The 24,018-nt window shown below is 46.7% G+C and overlaps 3 protein-coding genes across 14 annotated transcripts in view; 2 read left to right on the top strand and 1 right to left on the bottom strand.

Annotated features, from left to right (window-relative positions):
* LOC132453279 (NACHT, LRR and PYD domains-containing protein 12-like) overlaps positions 1-24,018 on the bottom strand; it is a 410,038-nt gene that overhangs the window by 299,815 nt on the left and 86,205 nt on the right. For 7 of the 9 annotated variants that reach the window (XM_060046072.1, XM_060046078.1, XM_060046075.1 and 4 more), the window contains exons 2-7: positions 2,137-2,233; positions 1,917-2,018; positions 1,726-1,842; positions 575-691; positions 385-498; positions 6-106 (exon numbers count right to left, since the gene is read on the bottom strand). In XM_060046072.1, coding sequence (XP_059902055.1) covers positions 6-106; positions 385-498; positions 575-691; positions 1,726-1,842; positions 1,917-2,018; positions 2,137-2,233 — 648 coding nt within the window. The other 2 variants (XM_060046074.1, XM_060046080.1) reach the window with 2 other exon arrangements.
* Positions 1-24,018, top strand: part of LOC132453282 (NACHT, LRR and PYD domains-containing protein 12-like) — a 208,066-nt gene that overhangs the window by 151,092 nt on the left and 32,956 nt on the right. The window lies entirely within an intron of this gene.
* The window catches only part of LOC132453337 (stonustoxin subunit beta-like), a 186,500-nt gene that overhangs the window by 116,187 nt on the left and 46,295 nt on the right, over positions 1-24,018 (top strand). The window lies entirely within an intron of this gene.

The raw sequence follows: 24,018 nt of genomic DNA on the forward strand, positions 1-24,018 counted from the left end.
CTTACCGCCCCCGAGTGTGTCAGCCAGTTCCTCCTGGTTCATCTCCAGCTCTGTTTGATGCTGCTGTACAGACTGAGCACTGGAGACCTTTGACCTCTCTTGGTCTCTGTGGAGAACACACACACACACACACACACACACACACACACACACACACACACACACACACACACACACACACACACACACACACACACACACACACACACACACACACACACACACACACACAATTTAATTTTCCCTGACTTGGAGACATCAGTACCAGTAAAGTCTGATCACAAGAGCCTGCTCTCTCCTGCTGGACTCTTCGAGAAAAACAAGAACCAGGATTTATGGACGTTTAATAGAAGCTGTATCTTTATGATCTTTGATATTCCTCACATCTTCTCAATAGACTGATTTCCATCTTTAAACTGGCCAGGATGATCCATAGAGTGGTCACTCTTCATGGAGACACAAATGGGTCCAGGGGAGTCTGCTCTCTCCTTCTGGACTCTTCAAGAAAACAAGAACCAGGATTAATGGATGTTTGATCGAAGCTGTACCTTTATAATATATGATGAATCCTCACCTCTTCTCAATAGACTGATTTCCATCTTTAAACCCAACAGGAGGATCCATAGAGCTGTCACTCTTCATGGAGACACATCTGGGTCCAGGGGAGTCTGCTCTCTGCTGCTGGACTCTTCTAGAAAACAAGAAACAGGATTTCTGGAAGTTTGATAAAAGCTGTACCTATATAATCTCTAGGGCTGTCATGTTCTGGTCGGTTGGTTGACTGGTTAATTGATATGCACTTGTTGGACCAAATTCTCATTGGTCGGACAATAGCTGGTGTTCCTTTAATAAGAACAAAGAGGTTCTTAATCCATTATTTTAGGGCCGGGAGGGACAAATGCAGACTGATGTGTTTTATATTTGAGAGAAGGGCTATAATGTGTGTAAGAAATAACATTAATTATTAATAAAAATAAGGTTGAAGGCTCTGTAGTTTCTGTTTTAATAATCATATGGTTTAATAAATTATAAGACTTGTAAGACAAGAGGTCAAGCCCCTGGGTTTCTCAACGTTGAACTGGCCCATAAGGAAGACCGCTAGTCCTAACTTACTGAACCTTTACTCCGCTACTAACTCATTGATTGCAACAAAGTCATCGATCTGGCAGCATTTGGTTAAAAAGGACGACAAAAAAGAATGCAAAGTGTAGAGGAAGTTTGTGGGCAGATCTGCTAAAATGGTGGCATGGGTACTTTTTTCTTAATATTTCTGTGATTCTTCATCTCCCTTCGTGTTTCACGCTCGCTAGGCTTTGAGTGGGAACACATCAGAATTGGCTTCTTGGCACGAATCCCAGCAGCATCCAGTGGGCCCCATTATATTACATACAGATAAACACTCAAATCTTTATACATGCCGTCTATAAAGGACGCTGCCCGACACTCCATGGCTCGTCCGCTGTCTGCTTCATATTGAAGCTCTGCTCTAACCGAGTCGACTCGGGCCGAGAGGGGGTCTGAAACCCACTGCCCTTCTCCAAACAGCCCTTATGTGTTATTGAGGCTAGCAGGTAGAGTACAACGCACTGTGGTAGATTATGTTGATCCAGAGATAACGTGCACTTTGTTTTATAATAATCTTTTCACCATCGACCAATCGATTGGTCAGAGAGTTGGTTGGATTTAAGACTACAGCCCAAATCATCATCTCTAATCAATGCTTACCTTTTTTCAATAGACGGACTTCCGTCTTTAAAGTTATGAGGTTGTTCCATAGAGCGGTCACTCTTCATGGAGACACAGCTGGGTCCAGGGGAGTCTGCTCTCTCCTGCTGGACTCTTCTAGAAAAACAAGAACCAGGATTCATGGTCGTTCGATAGATGCTGTATTTTTATAATCTCTGATAAATCCTCACCTCTTTTCAATGGACTGATTTCCATCTTTAAACCCAACAGGATCATCCATAGAGTGGTCACTCTTCATGGAGACGCTATCTGCTCTATCCTGTTTCTCTGGGCTTCAACACACACACACACACACACACACACCTTTTACTCAGACTAATGATGGAGTCATGATGTATCACTCATGAGCTCTGAGATGGACAGTCACAGACAGAGAGATCCTCTTCTGACCTTTTGGCTTTGCTCCGGCGGCCATGTTCCCCAGACAGAGTGGTCTTAGAGGTAGGACCCCCCTCCCCTCTCTCCTCATCCATCGTAGACTGGAGACCTGGACACAAACACAACTCATATTGTTTCTATACTGCCACTCGGCATTGGTTCACTCTCTGTTTTTTTAAATGATGTCCAACCAGTTGGACCTCTTCCCCTCCCAGTTCATGCTCCTCCCAGACTCTGCTTTTATATGAGCTGTGTATTCCGCTGGGGGGCTGTTGTCTCTGTTAACTTTGGACAAGAGGCAGCATCTCTCCTAGACGCAGATTCGTAGACCCTCTCATTCCCAGAGGTTTCTAATATACATTTAATAACGTAACATCATTCAAAACAGAAGGTCTCAAAAGGCTACAATATGTGTCTGATTAGATCCAGTTCACCGTGCGGATATCATACCAACTGCTCTCTGTGCTGGTTAAACCGCTCTGGAGGCAGGACCATGTATGGACTTCGTCGTGTGATATGACATCACAACCAGATCGGTGAGGCAGGCCCACAGAGAACAAGACCCTGTAAGAGACGTTTAAACACCTTCGCAAAGCAAGATGGCCTTGTTCATAATACTGCACTAGAAATATAACAACAGTTCATTCTGTCCTAAGTACCTACCTTTAAAGTCACCCAAGGACACAAGGAGACACAAGAAGAAAAAGTCATTATTAACGTCATCCTGACACTTGACTCCAGGCTGGAAGGTTCAGGGTTCACACAAACACACACACATAAAAGAAAAAAAGTCACAAACGGTCTACTCTTCTGCAGTCTGTGATTCAATCAACTCCAGCGGTAGTAAAGTGGATCATATTGCTAGGTCCGTTTTGAATCCCTTGAAAAGGTGCACTGCAGCACCACCTGCTGGTGAGAGGATGTCAGTGGGATGGGCTGAGCTGAAGAACACAAACCAGTCGTCACCAGTGACTTCTGTGTTGAGGCGGTCGCGGCAGTGTTAATTCACCTCGAAGGTCATGTCCCTCTCCTACGAGTGATGCTCTCAGATATAGAGTAGGCCTTCACTACTTCAGAATGATGCAGGCCCACAGAGAACAAGACCCAGTACAAGATGACGTTTAGACACCTTCACTAACCAAGATGGCCGTCTTCCTGTTGAAATAATGTAATCATAATACCCCACTACAAATATAACCACTGTCCATTCTATCCTCAGTACCTTTAAAGTCACCACAGGACCTGTGATTAAGAACCAATACTGAATCAGACGAAACAGTCATTATTAACCTCAACCTGACGCTTGACTCAAGGCTGAAAGGTTCTGGGTTTGATCCCCAAAGTCCACAGTCTAACACGTAGCATTATACAGAGCAGGAATCTTCTAAATTATTCAATAGTAATTTTGACAAATAGCAATGCATCCATACATTGACTAACTTTTTTAACCAAGTGGTTTTACAGGAAACAAACTATCACTACAGTACCTTAGTCGTCTTCGTGCTGTGATGCATTGAGCCACACCAAACCGTCTGACTCATATCAAGGAAATGATGTCCAACCAGTTGGACCAGTTCACCTCCCAGTTCATACTCCTCCCAGACTCTGCTTTTATATGAGCTGTGTATTCCGCTCACAGGGGGCTGTTGTCTCTGTTAACTTTGGACAAGAGGCAGGGTCTCTCCTAGACGCAGATTCATAGACCCTCTCATTCTCAAGGAGGGCAGGACTATATATGGACTTCCTCGTGTGGTATGACATCACAACCAGATCTGTGATGCGGGCCCACAGAGTACAAGACCCGGTACAAGATGACGTTTAAATGTCTTCACTAACCAAGATTCCTGTCTAAATAATGTCATCATAATACCGGACTGCAAATATAAGGCAAGGCAAGGCAAGGAAACTTTATTTATATAGCACTTTTCATACACAAGGCAGACTCAAAGTGCTTCACATATAAACATTGTCATACAATAAAATAAAATAATAGATAAGTAAAAGAAAACATATGCAAGAAATGAGTAAAATAGAAAGTGCAATGTATTTAAGAGAAAATTAAATTGAAAGTTAAAAAGGCTTTTTAGTAAGTAAAATTGAAAGTGCAATGTATTTAAGATCAGATCAACAGTCTCTCTGGAACCCAAGTCGGGACTACAACCCGACCTAAAGGAACTTGGTCCTTTCTCTGGAACTCCAATCCAGATTCTAGGACTCTAACCCAGACAGAACTTGGACACAAACTCAGGACTCTAACCCTTATACAAACAAACTCAGGACTCTAACCCTTATACAAATACAAACTCAGGACTCAAACCCTTAACAATATTCTAGGACTCTAACCCAGCTTCTAGGATTCTAGCCCAGACCAAAGGCCTTATTCAACTTATTCTAGGACTCTAACCCAGCTTCTAGGACTCTAGCCCAGACCAAAGGCCTTATTCAACAAATTCTAGGACTCTAACCCAGCTTCTAGGACTCTAGCCCAGACCAAAAGGATACAACCTTTCTCTCTGGTATCAGATCATGTATTTTTCTGGTAAAAATAGAAAATAAAGGGAAAGTTAAAAAGGCATTCTAGTAAAATAAAGGTAAAGTATTTCTGAAAGCTAAAGCAAACATAAAATAGAAAAAGGCATTTTAGTATTAAAATAGAAAATAAAGGCAAAGTTAAATGTATTTAAGATTTAGCAGAAAGCTATAGCAAACATAAAAGTCTTCAGTCTTGTTTTAAAGGTGCTCAGAGTTGGGGCAAGTCTTAAATCCTCTGGGAGTTTATTCCAGCTATTTGTTGCATAGTAACTAAATCCTGCTTTCCCATGTTTTGTGTTTACTCTGGGGATAATTAACAGAATGGTCTCAGAGGATCTTAGTGGTCTAGAAGGCTGATGTAGTGGAAGCATATCAGTTAAATATTTTGGGCCTAAACCATGTAGGGATTTATAGGTTAGCAACATGATTTTAAAGTCAATTCTCTGACCTACAGGAAGCCAATGTAACGATTTCAGAATTGGTGTAATATGATCACATTTTTTGGTCTTTGTTAGAACTCTAGCAGCAGCATTCTGAACAAGCTGAAGCTTCCTCAGAGTTTGTTTTGGGAGACCTGTAAGGAGACCATTGCAGTAATTAAGCTTACTAGTGATAAAGGCATGTACAAGTTTTTGTAAGTCTTCGGTGGACATGAGCCCTCTAAGTCTTGCTACATTTTTAAGGTGATAATATGCAGATTTTGTAACTGATTTGATGTGACTGTCGAAATGTAAATCTGAATCCATGATAACCCCTAGATTTCTGGCTTTGATTGAGGTTTTCAGGGACAGAGAGTGAAGGTGTTCGGTTACTTTAAGCCTTTCCGTTTTAGAACCAAATACAATTATCTCTGTTTTGTCCTCATTTAGTTGAAGGAAATTTCGGCACATCCATTCTTTCACTTGCTCAATGCACTGGCACAGCAGATCTATGGGCCGATAGTCATTTGGTGATAGCGATACATAGATTTGCGTGTCATCAGCATAGCAATGATGGTCAATATTGTTATTTTGCATGATTTGCCCTAGTGGTAGCATGTAGATGTTGAATAAAGAGGGTCCTAAGATCGAACCTTGTGGGACTCCACATGTCACGTTGGTTGATTCTGATATAAAGTCGCCAATGGAAACAAAGTAGTTCCTATTTTGTAGGTAGGACCTGAACCAATTTAAGACGGTGCCTGAAAGCCCCACCCAGTTTTCTAACCTGTCCAGAAGTAATGTATGGTCTACAGTGTCGAATGCAGCACTGAGGTCAAGTAGCATTAGTATTGAGATTTTGCCAGAGTCTGTGTTAAGACGGATGTCGTTTACAACTTTAATAAGGGCGGTCTCCGTGCTGTGCAGGGGTCGAAATCCTGATTGGAAGGTGTCATAGCAACCAGTTGATGCCAGGAAGTGATTAAGTTGCTGGAGGACAACTTTCTCAATGATTTTACTTATGAAGGGTAGATTTGATATTGGTCTGTAGTTGTTAATAACAGAGGCATCTAGGCTCCGCTTTTTAAAAGGGGTTTAATAACTGCAGTTTTCAAAGCTTTTGGGAAATTGCCTGACTGGAGAGAGTTGTTAACTATCTGCAATATGTCTGCTGCTAGGCAGTCGAAAACATTCTTAAAGAGGTTGGTAGGTATAGTATCAAGGCAACAGGTGGATGTCTTTAGTTGTGTCACAGTTTCCACAAGATTTTGAGAGTCTATAACATTAAAGCATGCCATCCTTGCCACGTTATTTTTGCCTGAACAGGGTGGTAGTCCAACATTTTTGTTTGAAGTGGAGATATTGATGGCGCGTCTGATACCTTCAATTTTATCAGTATAAAAAGCTGCAAACTCATTGCATTTCTGCGTGGAATGGAGATCAGGTGGAATTTGTGTTGGGGGGTTGGTCAGTCTGTCAACAGTTGCAAATAGGGTTTTTGCATTATTAGTGTTGGTTTTAATGATATTGGAGAAAAATGTTTCTCTAGCATTTTTTAAGTCTAAATTGTAGGCACGGAGGCTCTCTTTATAGATATCATGGTGAATATGAAGTTTTGTTTTACGCCAGATGCGTTCAACCTTCCTGCATTCTTTTTTCTGTGCTGTTACAGAAGCAGCTTTTCTCCAGGGTGCCTTTTGCTTTCCAGAAATCGTTTTAACCTTATAAGGTGCAATGACATCTATGACTTTCAAAATTTTCAAATTAAAGTTTTCTACAAGATCATCAGCAGAACATGGGTTTAGAGGTGGTAGCAAGGAGATGGCCTTTTTAAAAAGTACATTAGAATCTTCATTGATATACCGTTTTTTGACAGTGTTTGATTTTGTCTGTATGTCGGGAATAAAAGATATGTTAAAGAAAACACAAAAGTGGTCAGACAAGGAAGGATCAGTCACAGAGAGATCAGAAACATTGAGGCCCTTTGTGATAACCAGGTCTAGAGTGTGCCCCTTACAATGAGTAGCCTCTTTCACATGTTGAGACAGTTCAAATGTTTCCAAAATGGTAAAAAGTTTTTTTGCACACTTGTCATTCAAATCATCAGTATGAAAATTGTCACCAGTTATAACTAGACAGTCAAATTCTGTGGAGATGCTAGACAATAATTCTGTGAAGTCATCGAAAAAATTTGAAGAATATGTGGGTGGCCTGTAAATAATTAATAGGAGAACTCTGGGGGAGCATTTCAATACAGCACTAAGGTATTCGAACGATGGAAAATCACCAAATAACATCTGTTTCCCCTGAAATACATTTTTAAATATAGCAGCAACCCCTCCACCTCTTTTTCCAGATCTACATGCATCAAAAAAGTTATAGTCGGGAGGAGCTGTCTCTATCAGAACGTTATTTTGTTCCAGCCATGTTTCAGTTAAAAACATAAAATCCAGTTTAGAAGTGTTAATAAAATCATTAACTAAAAATGATTTGTTATTAAGAGACCTCACATTAAGTAGAGCCATCCTGATGGTGCTGTTGATAGGCTTTAAGGTTGTTTTTGGTTTGGAGGCAATAGATATGAGATTTGTGAGGTTAGCAGTGTGTCTAAGTTTCCCTTTGTTTACTCTCTTAGTGGTTACAGCATGAATGCGAAAGTTGCCCTGCTTTGACATAGGCAACCTTGGGTTCAGCAGATTATGAGAAACTTCCTTTATACTGTGTCTACGGCTGAACCCTTTTTTGTCTCAGTAATACTCAGGACTACTATCAGTACGGTGGTGGGGGTGGGACGCCATCCTCCTGGGTGATAGCAGCCTGCGGCCATGACGTGGCGATGCTATCATTGACACAGATGCAAGTTTGATGCCAGCATATTCCAGTTTCTTAAATTCGGCTGGAAAATCGCAAAGGGAGTCATTGGAGCTGGAGTTGTTGTTGTGGCTATGGGAGAGATGAGGCTGGAGGTCATCGTCGATGGGGGAATGCAGAGGAGGGGGGTGGCCGTTCCTCGCCAAGCCAGCATCAGCAATGGGGGAGGGCACAGTGTTGATGGCGTCGGGCGGGCTGTTGTCTCTCTTCAAGGTCTGTGGGCTGTCTGCTATCTGTGTGTCAGATAGTGGCAGAGTAGTTGTGTGGGGGAGGCTGTAGTCTCGCTTCTTCTCAACCTGTGCTCTGATTGTGGCCTGTGCGTCAGACCATGGCAAGATTGTGGCCTGTGCGTAAAGCGAGAAGAGAAGATTGTCCCTCAACAGTTTTGAGCCTAACCTGAAAAGATATATGCGCCCCCAGAATAAGTTGAAATTGTCAATAAAGTCCCTTCCTCTTTCATTGCAGACTCTGGAAAGCCATGTATTCAGTGCAAGTAGACGACTGAATCTGTTTATTCCCCTGTCAACTGTTGGTATGGGTCCACTGATGGAAGACTTGATGTGTATTTTGTCCAGTGTATCCAATAGATCAGTGTAATCCCTCTTCAGAAGTTCTGACTGTTCTCTTTGAATATCATTAAATCCTGCATGCACAATAATCTGTGAGATTTTGGGGTTTTCCAATATGATTTTGGCTAGTTTATGGTTGATATCACTAACCATTATATCCTTGATAGTTGAGTCTCCTATAATCAGAGTGTCTGGTTCATCTGCTTTCTCTGAGATGGGCCCTTGTTGGACGGTGGCAGACACATGCGCAGCCCGCCTCCGTGGCGACTGGTTGTTCCGTCTCTGTCCGCACTGTCCGTCCGGACGCATCTCGGGGCTCAGGGGTGCATCGGTGGCAGGCGCGTTCGTGGACTCTTGAAGTGGCAGGAACCGGTTCTTCAGTGGCAGGGTTGATTTGAGTGACGGGCTAATCCAGCTGATACATGTAACTTTAGCTTTGGGTAGCTTTGCATCTGGTGTTGAGTGAACTTGTTGATTCACTTTGGTATGTTGCTTTGGCTTAGCGCCGACTCTGAGCCAGTGAGACGCAGCTGGAACTGTCTCTCTCTTGTCCAGCTTCGGGAAGGATACAGTGTAGCTTTGATCATCTTGCCGTATCTGAGTGAGCTCAGCAAACTTACCCATCGGCACTGTATCCTGTGATAGTCCTTTGCATTTTTCTACTGCTGCTAGTCTCGTTTCAATTAAAGCCAATGTCTGTTTCAGTTTGGCGCAGTCTGTGCATTTCCCAGTCTCCGTGCCTGAGATATCCGAATACGGAGGCATGTTGGCGATAGGAAAGTCCAAGGCTTTTTCTGCGGTCTGATCCGGGAGTAAAAAGTGCCAAAATGTATTGTTGAATCGAGCGATTGAGGACGACGGAAACAAACTATATACTGTTAGGTAAATAAAATAAGATAAAGTAGATCTGAACGATGAATTAAGTAGTTTTTTCCAATGCCTAGCGGAGCTTCGGGAAACATGACCTCTCTCTCTCTCTCTGCTCTTATCTCAATAAACCAAAAGCCTTTGTTTACCAGATGGTAATCTTTACAACTGAAGCTGCCCTGGATGCCATTGGAGGGGGTGGTGGCCGTGCCATGTAACCCTCTGGCTTCGTTGACGCTAGCCAGGGGGTCGAGGAACAGGCCCATACATCAAAGGATTGCATGGAAGATGATTTACAAGACACGAAAACATAAGAACAGGCAGGCAATAAAATGCATCACACGACCCTCGAAGGATCACACGTTAGATGACCCAAAAGGAGAGTAGAAGGCAGGCAATATATGCATCACACAAAATAGTAACAAAACTTAAGTTCATAGATAGACCAAAAACGTAACAACATGTCGATTTTCCATCACAGGGGACGTGCAGCGTCTGGCCTGCAGGGGGAGTACGGTCAGGTTGGGAGCACACCGGATTGGTTGGGGGGATTGGGCCTGATTGCAGGCACCTGCTCGCAACTGGGAGTAGAACGAGAGAGGGAGAGTTCTAACGCGATCCCCAGCAGAGAGCGGTGTGTGGTGGAGGTGGTTGGAATGGTTGAAGAGCCTTTGGTGCCCAACGCACACACACACACACACACACACACACACACACACACACACACACACACACACACACACACACCAACAAGCGAGCAGAAGACCCAACACAACTAAATGAAGAGCAGACTGTATCACTATAATGAAAGGTTCCTTCAAGGTGGGTTTGTTAAAGCGTGTTCATCCCTTCATCACCGAGTGTTGGAGAATCCGTTGTGACATCAGCTCCATGGACTAGAATGGCCTTTTAAGACGGGGACCGGGATTCAGAAGGAGGAACTCCAGAACACGACCAGAACACGACTTCAGTCTGTCACCAGAGAACCACGGAGCACACCCCAACGTTCCCCTCCAGGCATGGAGACGCCTCAGCCACAGCCCCTCCACCCCCTCAGCTGGAGGGGCACAGCTCCAGGTCATAAAGGGTCTTCGTCGGGGCCAGTCCAAGATGGTTCTGATCTGAGGGAGCCATCTCCCAGGTCCAGCTGGCCCCGCCCATCACTGTTCAGCCTGAGAGAGGCTTCCATCTCGGGGGTTGGAGTGAACACCGTCCACAGAGAGCTTCATCTGGTCCAGCAGAGTCCTGGTCAGCCTGTTGCTGATGGAGGGTCCTGCTCCTCAAGAGCCTCCACCCTCCACTGGGGGGTCTTCTGAACCCATGACCTCCTCCTCACCTCCCCCCCAGAGTCCTCAGGCTAAAGCGGCCCGCTCTGTGAAGGCTTCTCCTTCAGGGGACCACTGGACTACAAAGACATGACCTCAGAGACGTTGAATCACCCGGGGACCCCTTCTGGAGACCCCCTGCATGACCCCTCCCCAGTGTGGGGCGCCACTGAAGAACGGTGTTCATCATTGACCTCTCTGGAGGCCCTGAAGGATGTGCTCTGTTCTGGGTGTCCTGGAGGAGAGCTGGGCGTGGCTGGTGGGGTGGGGTTGGCATGAGGACGTGTGTGTGTGTGTGTGTGTGTGTGTGTGTGTGTGTGTGTGTGTGTGTGTGTGTGTGTGTGTGTTCCACCTGTCATGGGTTAAACAGCTAAAATAATAATAATAATAAGAGTCCTATCAGTTGATGGTCTATACTAATATATAAACCTGTCATTTGTCCAGGCGTGCAGCAGCTGGATGGAGAGGCTGGGTTCTGAGGCTTGCAGCCCCAGGATGGACCAGAGACCGAGGCTGGAGACCAGAGGCCCGCAGCACCGGACCAGAGGGTAACATCACCTCCTTGACTCAAACGCTAGAAACCCTCAGGTTCTGTATAGGTCTGCTGACCAGTTATTGTAGGAAGGTTTCTATCTTCCGATTTGAGCTGTGTGCTTAAGATGTGACCTGACGTCATTCATACTGGGGTTATGGAGGAGTCCTATGAGCCATTTGTTACTAGTGCTGCTACGACCGTAATGGACGCATGGAAAACGTCACTTTGTAGACTCATTGACAAATGAACCTCATACACAGATGGTGTGAGGTGATGCGTCCCCAGGTCCATGGCTGAAGGGAGCTGATGAAGGAGCTGATGAAGGAGCTGATGAAAGACCTGATGAAGGAGCTGATGAAGGAGCTGATGAAGGAGCCGATGAAGGAGCCGATGAAGGAGCTGATGAAGGAGCTGATGAAGGAGCTGATGAAGGAGGAGCTGATGGGAGCTGATGAAGGAGCCGATGAAGGAGCCGATGAAGGAGCCGATGAAGGAGCTGATGGAGGAGCTGATGGAGGAGCTGATGGAGGAGCTGATGGAGGAGCCGATGAAGGAGCCGATGAAAGAGCTGATGAAGGAGCTGATGGAGGAGCTGATGAAGGAGCCGATGAAAGAGCTGATGGAAGGAGCCGATGAAGGAGCTGATGAAGGAGCTGATGAAGGAGCTGATGAAGGAGCTGATGGAGGAGCTGATGGAGGAGCTGATGGAGGAGCCGATGAAGGAGCTGATGAAGGAGCCGATGAAGGAGCCGATGGAGGAGCTGATGAAGGAGCCGATGAAGGAGCCGATGAAGGAGCTGATGAAGGAGCTGATGAAGGAGCCGATGGAGGCCCTGCCTGGTGGAGGGTTTTCGTGGTGGGGCAGATGGAGCCACACTCTGAGGTGATCATCACTCTCACTGCCACCTCCAGTAGAGTAGCGCTACTGTGACCACCAACTACCGCAGTTGTTTACACCAGACAAACAAAATCTGTTTTATCACCCGTTGGAGCCAGGTCTCTGCTGTTTGCTACTGACCAGGGACCGGTTTCCCGACACCTTCTTAAAGGTCCCATGACATGCTATTTTATGTATTCTTTAATATAGGTATTAGTGGGCAACTAACACAGTATTCAAAGACGTTCCCTAAATTCAGCCGTGGTGCAGAGTTACAGCCACTCCGAGCCAGTCGCACATTGAGCTTCCCCCAAATGCGCTGTTTCGGTGGGCGTGTCAAGGAGGAGGGTGGGGGTGTGGCCCTGAGCAGCTTGCAGCCACCATGCGCTCTGTTTACAGTGGATGTATCGCAATGGCGAGCCGCACACAGCCTTTAGCCGTGTTCTGTAAATATTCTAGAACACACGGGAGTCCTGGAGCTCTATATCTAAATATTATCATATAGCCTACACAGATATCTATATCATATAATATATATTATCACGGCCAAAAGCTGTGTGAGCCGATATTATGAATCTCAAACGACCGCGTTGGGTTCTCCGACGTTCCTGGTTCTTCAACGTCCACATCAATGTGAATACACACACTGTAACACAAGTGTTTCTTGTCGGTTCTTTGACGTGTCTTGTATTTCCACAACGAGACTGTCGTGGGGGTTATCTGAGCCATGGTTGAGAAGGAATTGGGGGAAAGGAACTTTGATTTGACTCGCTGAAGTACATGAACTGCAACATGCCGCCGGTTGCCGCGAGGCACCATCGCCCGGCAGTGGGCAGCCGGCAGCAGGCAGCGCGCGGTTCAGTCGACTTCAGGTTGATGTGAAAGTGGAAGAACCAGAGACGTCGCAGAACCCGACAAAGTCGTTTGTGATTCATAATATCGTCTGGAGGCGCACACAATATGTTATATGATATAGATATCTATGTATATGATATTATTTAGATATAGAGCTCCAGGACTGTAACGCAAGTGACTCGAGACACGAGACTCGTATTGGGGGTTATCTCAGCCAAGGTTGAGAATGAATTGGGGGGAAGGAACTTTGGCTTTGACTCCCTCAAGAACATGAACCACGACATGGAGGAGAAAGGGATTGTTGGCGGCGAATGTCTCCCGCTTGAGCCCCGCTGAGGGACCACCGCCGGAGGCGGAGGTGCATAAGCGCTGCCCGGCAAAGATCCCTTTCTCCTCCTTGTCGTGGTTCATGTTCTTGAGGGAGTCAAAGCCAAAGTTCCTTCCCCCCAATTCATTCTCAACCTTGGCTGAGATAACCCCCAATACGAGTCTCGTGTCTCGAGTCACTTGCGTTACAGTCCTGGAGCTCTATATCTAAATAATATCATATAATACATAGATATCTATATCATATAACATATTGTGTGCGCCTCCAGACGATATTATGAATCACAAACGACTTTGTCGGGTTCTGCGACGTCTCTGGTTCTTCCACTTTCACATCAACCTGAAGTCGACTGAACCGCGCGCTGCCTGCGGCCGGCTGCCCGCTGCCGGGCGATGGTGCCTCGCGGCAACCGGCGGCATGTCGCAGTTCATGTACTTCAGCGAGTCAAACCAAAGTTCCTTTCCCCCAATTCCTTCTCAACCATGGCTTAGATAACTCCCACGACAGTCTCGTTGTGGAAATACAAGACACGTCAAAGAACCGACAAGAAACACTTGCGTTACAGTGTGTGTATTCACACACACACATGTGGCGCTCGCACGGTCGAGTCTCATTGGCGGGCCAACGTCTCTGGGCGGGCCAGGCAGAGTAAGGGGAGGAGCTGAGATTCCTCATGACGTCATGAGCACAGATTTCCAAATCAGCGCGCTTGAGCCTCCGTTTTTTCAAAGGCGAGCAGAACAGCTAGTGCTCGTTTTACACCAAACGCAAGTTTTAGCCACTGGGGGACCATAGGCAGGCTAGGGGAACTCATATTTATGTTAGAAAACCTCATAAATTGAGATTTTCATGTCATGGGACCTTTAAAGCCTTCTTAGCGCTACTTTATTTGTAACCTCTACTTTATGTTCTACCTTAACATTTCACGTATTTACCGAAAGGTTCTTTGCTCGGAATCTCTTTCGTACGTTGTTTGTTCGTACAGTTGGTCTGAATTGATCATAGAACCTTCTTTGCTCTTCCGTAGTTGTTGAAGCCAAATAGCTGATTAAATGATTTATTGGATGTTTTGCATTAGTTGATACATTTTGAATTGTTGGTTGATGGTTTATTATTTAAATGATTTATGAATTGATAACAGCTGGTTGGAGGAAAGGACGGTGTGTAATACAAACTCCGCCCCCCAATATGAACGAGCTAGAGACGCTGCTAATGAATACCAGCTGGGCCGTCGGGGAACAGGTTCAGGTATGCAGCCACGCTGTTTTGGCCGCAGCAAAGCGGCTCGGAAATATGGATAAAATAATCTATCTCCAATCTATCGCCAGGTAACGCACCGGCCTCTTTCTCCCATCCTGGAAAGAAAAGAATATTCAAATTGTGTGTTAAAGAAGAAGAATAAACGACTCTGTAGGATCGGGCGGCCGGTGTGTTGGTCCCAGGTGACTGCATCACTGTATGGAACGTACCCAGTGGGTTCAGAGGTCAAAGGGCAGAGCTCTGAATCCCCAGGAGTGGAGCTATGAGGTTCATGTTGGAGCGCTCTGGTTCTGAACAAGAGGAGAACCCGGCGTTCTTGGGAAAGAAAATATACTAAAGAATAAAGATTCTGAAACCCTAAGCCCTCTGAATACTGAGTGACATCACGTTACAATGGTTGTAAACTGTGCTGTTTTGATGAGACTAAAGGTGTGTGTTGTTGAATACCTGCCTGTAAAGGGTGCAGCAAGAATCCAACCCAACCGGATAATCATGGAAGAGAAGTGAAGGAATAAAATAACCCTGCTATTATAGAAACATAACCATTATAAATGACTGTTCCGTTTTCTCCCCACGGAAGGGGTAACCCGGTGTACAAAGAATATTACTCTGTATTCCACTTTTGTTTGTTTATTTTTCAACAAAGGGAAAGCAGGTAATAAATCTGAAAGGTAAGGAATGCAATGTTACACTTCTCATGTGCATTACACAAACATCACCTGCATTCATCAAAATACCAATATACAACAATAATAATAATTCACAATCATTAATGTACACGTTTCAAACGTCACCCATGCGCCATATTCAAATCCTATTCAAATCTCCACAATAGGAAACTACAACTCCCAGAATGCCCCGCGGCAACCCAGGAAGTACAGCACAAATGCCGGTCCCTGCGATTCATTTAATCGACGTTCACAAAACAAAACAAATACAAACATGGATGGACACGGATGGGACAGCGACGTTACAATTCCAAATGGATTTATGTATTTGAAATGTTTATATAGTTTTAACTTTGGCTATTTGCAACGTACTGGGATCTACCGGAGCATAGCGCTATTGCGAAATCATTAGACGACATAGCAGGCAACATCATTTGACATCAAGAAAGCGGACAAGAAGACAAGAATTCAAAGGAGCTTACCAAGTGGCTGCACACCGGGTCAAAGTTATGTGCCAATAATACAACTCTTGCGCCACCTTCTTATTGGGCGCACCAGTCACATGGACCCACAGCACACCGTTCTCTTAAAGAGGCACTACACCATTGGGCTGCCGAGCCTCAGACGTTCATCAACAACTCAACTAAGTAAATAAGAAACAACAAAACTACACAAACGGCAGACCTCCATAGAAAACACAACACCTCCCACTTAAGTTGCTGATCTTATGATCCAGGCAACTTACCAAAATCAAAGAAAGGACCCCTTAGTGACACCCTTATTATTATTTTATTTATTTTTTCTTCTTTTTTCTTTTTCTTTTTTATGTCCATGTGGAAGTGTAAGTGTCCAATGTCCAAGTCAATCACATCCCTTTGGCAGTTGTGTGGTGCACTGCCTGGGGATATGCATGCTCTTACCTCTTCATGAGTGAGCAATGTGATGGACATGGTGGCAGCGCTAGGCTTGCACCAACCAGCCAACAAGGGGTACGGGCGGTGACTGGGGATTGGGCGGTGTGCAGAATGAGAGGGGGTCAGGAAGAGGCGGGTGTCATGGCAGCTGGGGTGGATGAGTTTGGTCCTCCACCGGGAGCAGGACCACCAGCCTTCTCACATCTCTTCTTATAACTGCCATGGGCAGTGAAGAACTCTTCTTTCGGCCACCCGCCAAGGAAACAGGAAGGCCAGCACAAGTTGCGATGTCGGCATCCCTGACGATCCCTTTACTATCAGGGTAGACTTTCAGAATCCGGCTCAGACGAAACGGACCTCTCAAAGCGTTTGGGTCAGCAATCCAGACGAGGTCGCCGACTTTGACGTTCCTCTCTGTCCGGTGCCACTTGTGTCTAACAAACAAATTTGGGCCAGCTAGTTCTCTCCACTTTGCCCAGAACCGGTCCACTCCGATTTGAATAGCCCTTAGTCGACGCCAGGGATGGGTCTCTAGGTCAAGCCCGCTGGTGTCTCCTCCAAGCGATGCTCGACCCAGTATTAGGGAGTTGGGTGTTAGATACTCGACCGAGTCTTCCTGTTCTTGAGCTCTGGCATCGATTGGACGCTCGTTTGTCAGGTTGGCTGCCTGATAGAACAGAGTCTGGAGTTCTCCCCATGTGAAAGACTCTGTAGCTCCTCCAAGGCTTGTGAGCGCCCTCTTCAAAAGCTTTACAGCAGCCTCCGCGGCTCCATTCCTGTGGGGTGCATCTGCGGGGTGGAACTCCCACTTCCACTCTGTCCCGTTCTTGGCAGCTACATCTTCTATTGGCGCAGCCTGCAGGCAAGCCAGGTGTTTATGCAGCTCACGCAGAGACGCCTTGGCGCCAACAAAATTGGTGCCTCTATCGGACCATAGTTTCTTTGGATGCCCCCGCAGAGCAACAAAGCGGGAGTACGCTTGGAGGAAGCTTTCTGCCGACTGGTCATCTGTGAGGTCCGCATGGACGGCTCTCGAGGCCATACAACAGTAAACAATGCCCCAGACCTTCTTGCTTGTCCTTCTTTTAACAGCGTCTTTTACTTGTAAGGGGCCAAAAAGATCGAGGTTTGTGTACTCGAATGGGCTTGCTCTTTTGGTTCGCTCTTGAGGGAGATCACTCATTATTTGCCTGCACATCTCGGCTCTTTGCTTTCTGCAGGTGACACAGTTGTTCAGCACCTTCTTAACTGTCCTTCGTCCCTGCATGATCCAGGCTTTCCTTCTTGTCCGTAGAAGGGTAGAGGCGACACCTTCGTGGTTTTCCTCATGTGCCTCCATAGCCAGCAGGGTCGCTAGCCACGACTGGCATGGGATTAGCGGTACAGCCACCCTGTCCTCATCCCAACGTTGGATTCTCCCTCCGCAGAGAAAGAGTCCCGTCTTTTCCTCCTTCTGAACCACCAGGCGATCCAGGGTTGTGTCGCGGAACTTGACACCGTCTTGAGCTTCGAGAGCTACATCTTTGAAATGCTGTTGCTCTTTCTTCCACAGACAGGCATGGTCTTGCCTCCCACTTTGACTGAACTGGGGCCTGGCAGTTGCCACCCAGCCAGATTTCCACTGCTCGTCTTATCCAGGCGATGGTCCCGCACAACCGTGTCAGTGAACTGAACCTTCGGGGGTCCACAAGGCGCACAAGCGCAACGCTGGTCGGGCCCGACCATTTCCTGGGCTGGGCTCCTGCTGTGACAAGGGCCGAGAACGCCTTCCTCCGAAGTTCCCCGATCTCTTCAGTGACAGAGGGGTTGATGTCTCCGGCGGTTTTCACCGGCCAATCTGATTCAGGCAGCTTCAAAAAACGTGATGGGGAGTATCAGGGTCTTTGGCTCTGTCGACCCGACGTTGTTGGGGTCAGTGGGTTTTTCACTCCTCCCACTTTGGCCTGTCAGGACCCAGGGCTTGAGGGAGAAACCCCCTGCTTTTAGGATCTCCTCCACTCCTTTGGTAATTTTAATCAGGGTTTGGAGGTCATTATGTGACGTCAATATGTCGTCCACGTAGCAGTCCTCTGTCAGGATCCGGCGTTCTGCAACCATGGATGCAAACTGGGGCAGGTTTGCCGTCTCTCTCATGGCAACCTGAGCGATGCATCCGGCAGGCTTGTCGCCGATGTTGACCCTGACGACGGCAAACACACCGATTTCATCATCGGGGTTATCCCTCCAGAGGAATCGATGGAGGTGTACCTCCTCGTCCTTCAGCCACACTGAATTATACATTTTTTTAACATCACCAAGAGCAGCGTACAATCTGCTCCTGAATCTCAGGAGGACGCCTCGGATTTGGTTGAGGACATCAGGGCCTTTGTGCAGAAGGTTGTTCAGGCTCATCCCTTTAAACTCCTGGCTACTGTTCCAGACTATCCTCACTGGCGTTGAGCTAGAATGAGGATTCGGGGCGACCAGATGGCTGATGTACCAGATCGGCCCCTTCCAGCCCTCAATCTCTTTCTTTGTGAGCTTGATGGCTGCTCCTCTTGATACCATCTCGCGGATCTGCTCTCCATATGCCGCTTTCCATACAGGTTCTCTTGCCAGTCGAGCCTCGGTGTTCCGGAAGGTTGCTTCCACTGCTCGGCGGTTATCTGGCAGAATCGCTGGGTCGGCCTTCCATGGGTAGGCTGCATCCCAGTGTGGGGCGTCACTGTGCTTGTCTACTAGCACATAAGAGAGGCAGTCCTTTATTTTCTCTAACTCCCTTTCTTCTCCAAGGGTCATCTCTTTGCCTCCCGGGGGACACTTGCTGCACTTGCAGCTCCCGCATTTCGGGTCACATGCTGCTCCAATACTGTCCCACTTGAACCACTCAAACACCTCTTTATTCGTGGCAGTGGTGCTGCTGAGTGTCACTTTTTCCATCCTCGTTGGGTCCTCGTCACTCAGGTCTATGGTGTCCACAAGGACCTCCTTGTACACCCTTGAGGATGTTCTCATGGACCTTGCAAAGTGGGTTTCGGACTGGTGCAGCGTTAGGTCGACCATCTCGAAGAGATCAGGGTGAGTACCGCCAACAGTTTTGCCCAGTGGGCCGTCCCAGAGGACTAGATCTCCCTCCATCTTGAACGGCTGTGGAACTAGGCGACCTTCCCTGTGGCTGATCAAAAGATCTATGTTCTCAGGACGGACCAGTTCTTCTGCAGCGACGTCGGGAAAGATCTTTTGCAGTTGCTGCGGAGTGACAGGCTGACTTATCTCCGCGATACTCTCCAGGCCATAGCAGAGCAGTTTGTGTTCCGTTACCGTCCCCTTGGTGGTCTTCACTCTTAGACGCAGGGAGTATCTCTTGGTTGTGACAGTCTTTCTCATCCCTCCTACTCCATGGACGATTAACTTAATGCTCTCACCAATCAGTCCAAGGCGTTGGGCAGCGTTGTTTGTTATATAGTTGGTGTCAGAGGCCAGGTCAATAAGAGCACCGATTAGCTGGCCTGAGTTAGTGGTTACGTCCAGCAACATCATTACCACCGGGTATTCTTTCAGTCCACCTCCAGCAGTGCAGATCGTTGTTGAGACTTTGTTGGAAAATGCCTTCCTGAATTCTGCTCTCAGTTCCGGAGTGACTTTCGCCAGGAGCTCTACCTGCTGGCTGGTCATCCCGAGGCCTTTTCGTTCCACCCTCTTGGTACCTTGCTCCTCGCTACCAGTGTCTTTTCCTTGAGCGATGAACTTGGGGCAGAGCAGATAATGGTGAGACTCTTCTCTGCGGCAGTCCATTTTACTGCAGAGAAACTTTGGGTTGCAACGGCCATCCTTTAGGTGGAAGCACAGGCACCGATTGCATCCCCCATGGGTCTTTAGATGGGCCTTTCTCCTCTGGAGATCCATCTCCCTGAAGGCTTTGCAGGCAAACAGCCTGCCAGCGTGTGTCTCATCGGCACAGGCAGTGCATGAGCCCAAGCATGAGCCCGTTGACTGAGACCCTCTTTGGGCTGAGGTGGCTTTGGAGAACGCTTTCTTGGCTCCTCTTTCTTGCTTGTCTGCCGGGCCTCTCACTGAGGGGCTCCACTCTCCAGGGCTTGCCTCCAGCAGATCCAGCTCCTCCAGGATTGCCTCCTGTTTCTTCAGGAAGCGCAGCAAGCAGTCGAAGTGGTTAGGTGGAGCAAAACCATTCGCAGCCTCAAACTTGTGTTCAATCCATTTCTCCTTCAGAGAGCTTGGGAGCTTGCTTTCAAGGGACTGTGCTACCCAACGGTTCTTTATAACATCCTCTTCTCCCAGGATCATAAGGTTGCTAAGGGCCCGCTCCACGGTTTGGATCAGCTCAATTGCTTTCCTGGGGTTGTTTCCTTTTACGGGGAGTAGGGCCTGAACCTCCTCGGATATCCTCAGGACGATTTTCGCCTTGTTCCCGAAGCGGTTGTCGAGGCGCCTGAACATTTCATCCGCCGACGCACAGCTGGACAGAACCAGGTATTTTTTCACTCTGTCGCTGAGACTTGCTAGGAGATGGAACCTTGTAACCCCAGCCGTCCTCTGTGGGTTTCCCAGCTGTTCCAGCTCTTCCCACTCAGCCTTCCACCGGTAGTAGTCGGTCATGTCTCCTGAGAACGTGGGCAGGCGTGTTCTTTCAAGACTGATCTGTGGTCTGAAGCCGTACACCCCGGGATTCATGCCAGGGATGCTTTGTGGTGGTGCGTGTGGGAAGTTCGGAACCGCAGGCGCCGCCTCTTCTCCCCCGTCAAGCTCTTCAGTCCGCTTCAACTTTTTCCAGCTCTGCACCCAGTCATGCAGTCTGTTTCCCAGGTTGTATAGCTGCTGCTTGTACACTGTTGTCTTGGCTTCAGAGACAATGGTTTCCCATTCAAGCACCTTCCGCTCGAGCATGCTGATCCTCTCCTCCAGGCTCTCTCTCAGGACTTGACAGTCTTCCTCCGGCAACTCCTTCACGTCAGTGTACTCAGCCTCGGCACATTTCTCCTCTGCACCGTCGGCGTACAGTTTTATTTCGACATAGGCGAATTTGAACCATAATGTCTCCTTAGCGAGCCGCAGCGTGTCTGTGTATGTGTCTAGGCACTTCGCCGTTTTCTCCTCTGCATGAGCTGCTTCTTCTTCTGCCTTTCCCACTCCTCCCAGAGCATCAATATATTCGAGACCAGTATCGTGCACCTTTTCAAAGTCCACACCAAGTGTTCTGATCTCGTCAATGAGTGCTCTTTTTACTAGGAGATCTACAGTGAGGGACAGCTTCTTCGCTCTTTTGCTGAAGAGGGCCTGTGCTGTTGAGCGCCTTCCTTTCAGGGCCGCTAATTCTGCCAAATCCATCTTCCTTTTCTCGCACTGACCAAGGCGCTGTTCCACAGAGGGGTCTATTCGGCCTATTCCTCTTCCTTTGGTGCTCCTTCACTGGTCAATGCTGATAGGGCGGTGACGGACTTGGCTCTTGGCTTGATGTGCTCAGGCCGTTTGATTTATTACTGTTCCGTTTTCTCCCCACGGAAGGGGTAACCCGGTGTACAAAGAATATTACTCGGTATTCCACTTTTGTTTGTTTATTTTTCAACAAAGGGAAAGCAGGTAATAAATCTGAAAGGTAAGGAATGCAATGTTACACTTCTCATGTGCATTACACAAACATCACCTGCATTCATCAAAATACCAATATACAACAATAATAATAATTCACAATCATTAATGTACACGTTTCAAACGTCACCCATGCGCCATATTCAAATCCTATTCAAATCTCCGCAATAGGAAACTACAACTCCCAGAATGCCCCGCGGCAACCCAGGAAGTACAGCACAAATGCCGGTCCCTGCGATTCATTTAATCAACGTTCACAAAACAAAACAAATACAAACATGGATGGACACGGATGGGACAGCGACGTTACAATTCCAAATGGATTTATGTATTTGAAATGTTTATATAGTTTTAACTTTGGCTATTTGCAACGTACTGGGATCTACCGGAGCATAGCGCTATTGCGAAATCATTAGACGACATAGCAGGCAACATCATTTGACATCAAGAAAGCGGACAAGAAGACAAGAATTCAAAGGAGCTTACCAAGTGGCTGCACACCGGGTCAAAGTTATGTGCCAATAATACAACTCTTGCGCCACCTTCTTATTGGGCGCACCGGTCACATGGACCCACAGCACACCGTTCTCTTAAAGAGGCACTACACCATTGGGCTGCCGAGCCTCAGACGTTCATCAACAACTCAACTAAGTAAATAAGAAACAACAAAACTACACAAACGGCAGACCTCCATAGAAAACACAACAATGACACTACATAGACTATACTGTTCACTGTCTGTTTTCTCCTCAAAAACATTTATAACCTTTAATGCTATAACATTAACAGCTGCAGTCATGTAGAAATGTTTAAAGGATCCATGTTGATGACATTATAATCCATCGATTATATTTCTGTAACTGTCTGCTTCTGAATAATGAATGACATGTAACAATATTGGTTTCCTAATTTTAATTTAAAAACGTACACTTGACAGACTTCCTGCTCCATCTGAAGACATGAGGTCACAGCAACATGACTGGGAGTCAAAACACACTCACCCTCACCTACATGAAGGCCGATGTCTACATGACTAGGAGCCATGGAGGGATTCATGTGTGATGCTGACGTCACACTCATGGGACCATAACAATGTGTTTTTGGTTTAAAAAACGATTTCTGCACAAACGGTAGCAGGTGACCCTGACACATTCATGAGAATATCTCATCCGGATAGCATAACGTGTGTGTGTGTGTGTGTGTGTGTGTGTGTGTGTGTGTGTGTGTGTGTGTGTGTGTGTGTGTGTGTGTGTGTGTGTGTGTGTGTGTGTGTGTGTGTGTGTGTGTGTGTGTGTGTGTGTGTGTGTGCGTGCGTGCGTGCGTGCGTGCGTGCGTGTGTGCTTGTGCGTGTACTCTGAGGACTCTGTACTCAGAGTGGACAGAGCTCAGAGCTCTCTGTCCATGCTTCATATTTTTATAAGCTGATTATTATTCATCACTGAGTGAGGTCATGGATCAGCCGCCTATAAGAGGTTAGTCTGGGAGGATGAACTGAGGGGGGAACTGGTCCAACTGGAAGTAAACTAAGATACTGTAGTCCACTCTTATCCCTGATAGATCATGAATATGAATAACTTTGTATCTTGTCAGTAGGTTGATCTTTTTTAAGATTCCTGCTCTACAGGATGCTACGTGTTAGACTGTGGGCATTGGGGATCGAACCCAGAACCTTCCAGCCTGGAGTCAAGCATCAGGTTGACATTAATGATTTTTTTTCTTGTGTATTCTTGTGTCCTGTGGTGACTTTAAAGGTACTTGGGGCAGAATGAGCAGTTATTATATTTGCAGTGCGGTATTATGATCACATTTTTAATGTTTAAACGTCATCTTGTACTGGATCTTGTTCTCTGCGAGCCTACATCACAGATCTGGTTGTGATGTCATACCACCTGAGGAAGTCCATATACGGTCCTGCCTTCAGAGTGGTTTAACCAGCACAGGGAGCAGTTGGTATGATATCCGCACGGTGAACTTGATCTTATCAGACACATTTGAAGCCCTTTGAGACCTTGTGTGTGGAATGATGAATAGTTATTAAAGAGTGTATTAGACACTTCTGGGCAGCATCTCCACATCGTTCCCCTCGATGAGAATGAGAGAGTCTATGAATCTGCGTCTAGGAAAGACCACGCTGCCTCTCGTCCAAAGAGAACAGAGACAACAGCCCCCTGGGACCGGAAATACACAGCTCCTATAAAAGCAGAGAATAAACACTGAGTGGACGTAGAAACAATGTGGAGTTGTGTTTGTTTCCAGGTCTCCAGTCTCCTATGGATGAGGAGAGAGAG

This window comes from Gadus macrocephalus, chromosome 3, assembly GCF_031168955.1.
Source record: "Gadus macrocephalus chromosome 3, ASM3116895v1".
NCBI classification, from domain to species: Eukaryota; Metazoa; Chordata; class Actinopteri; order Gadiformes; family Gadidae; genus Gadus; species Gadus macrocephalus.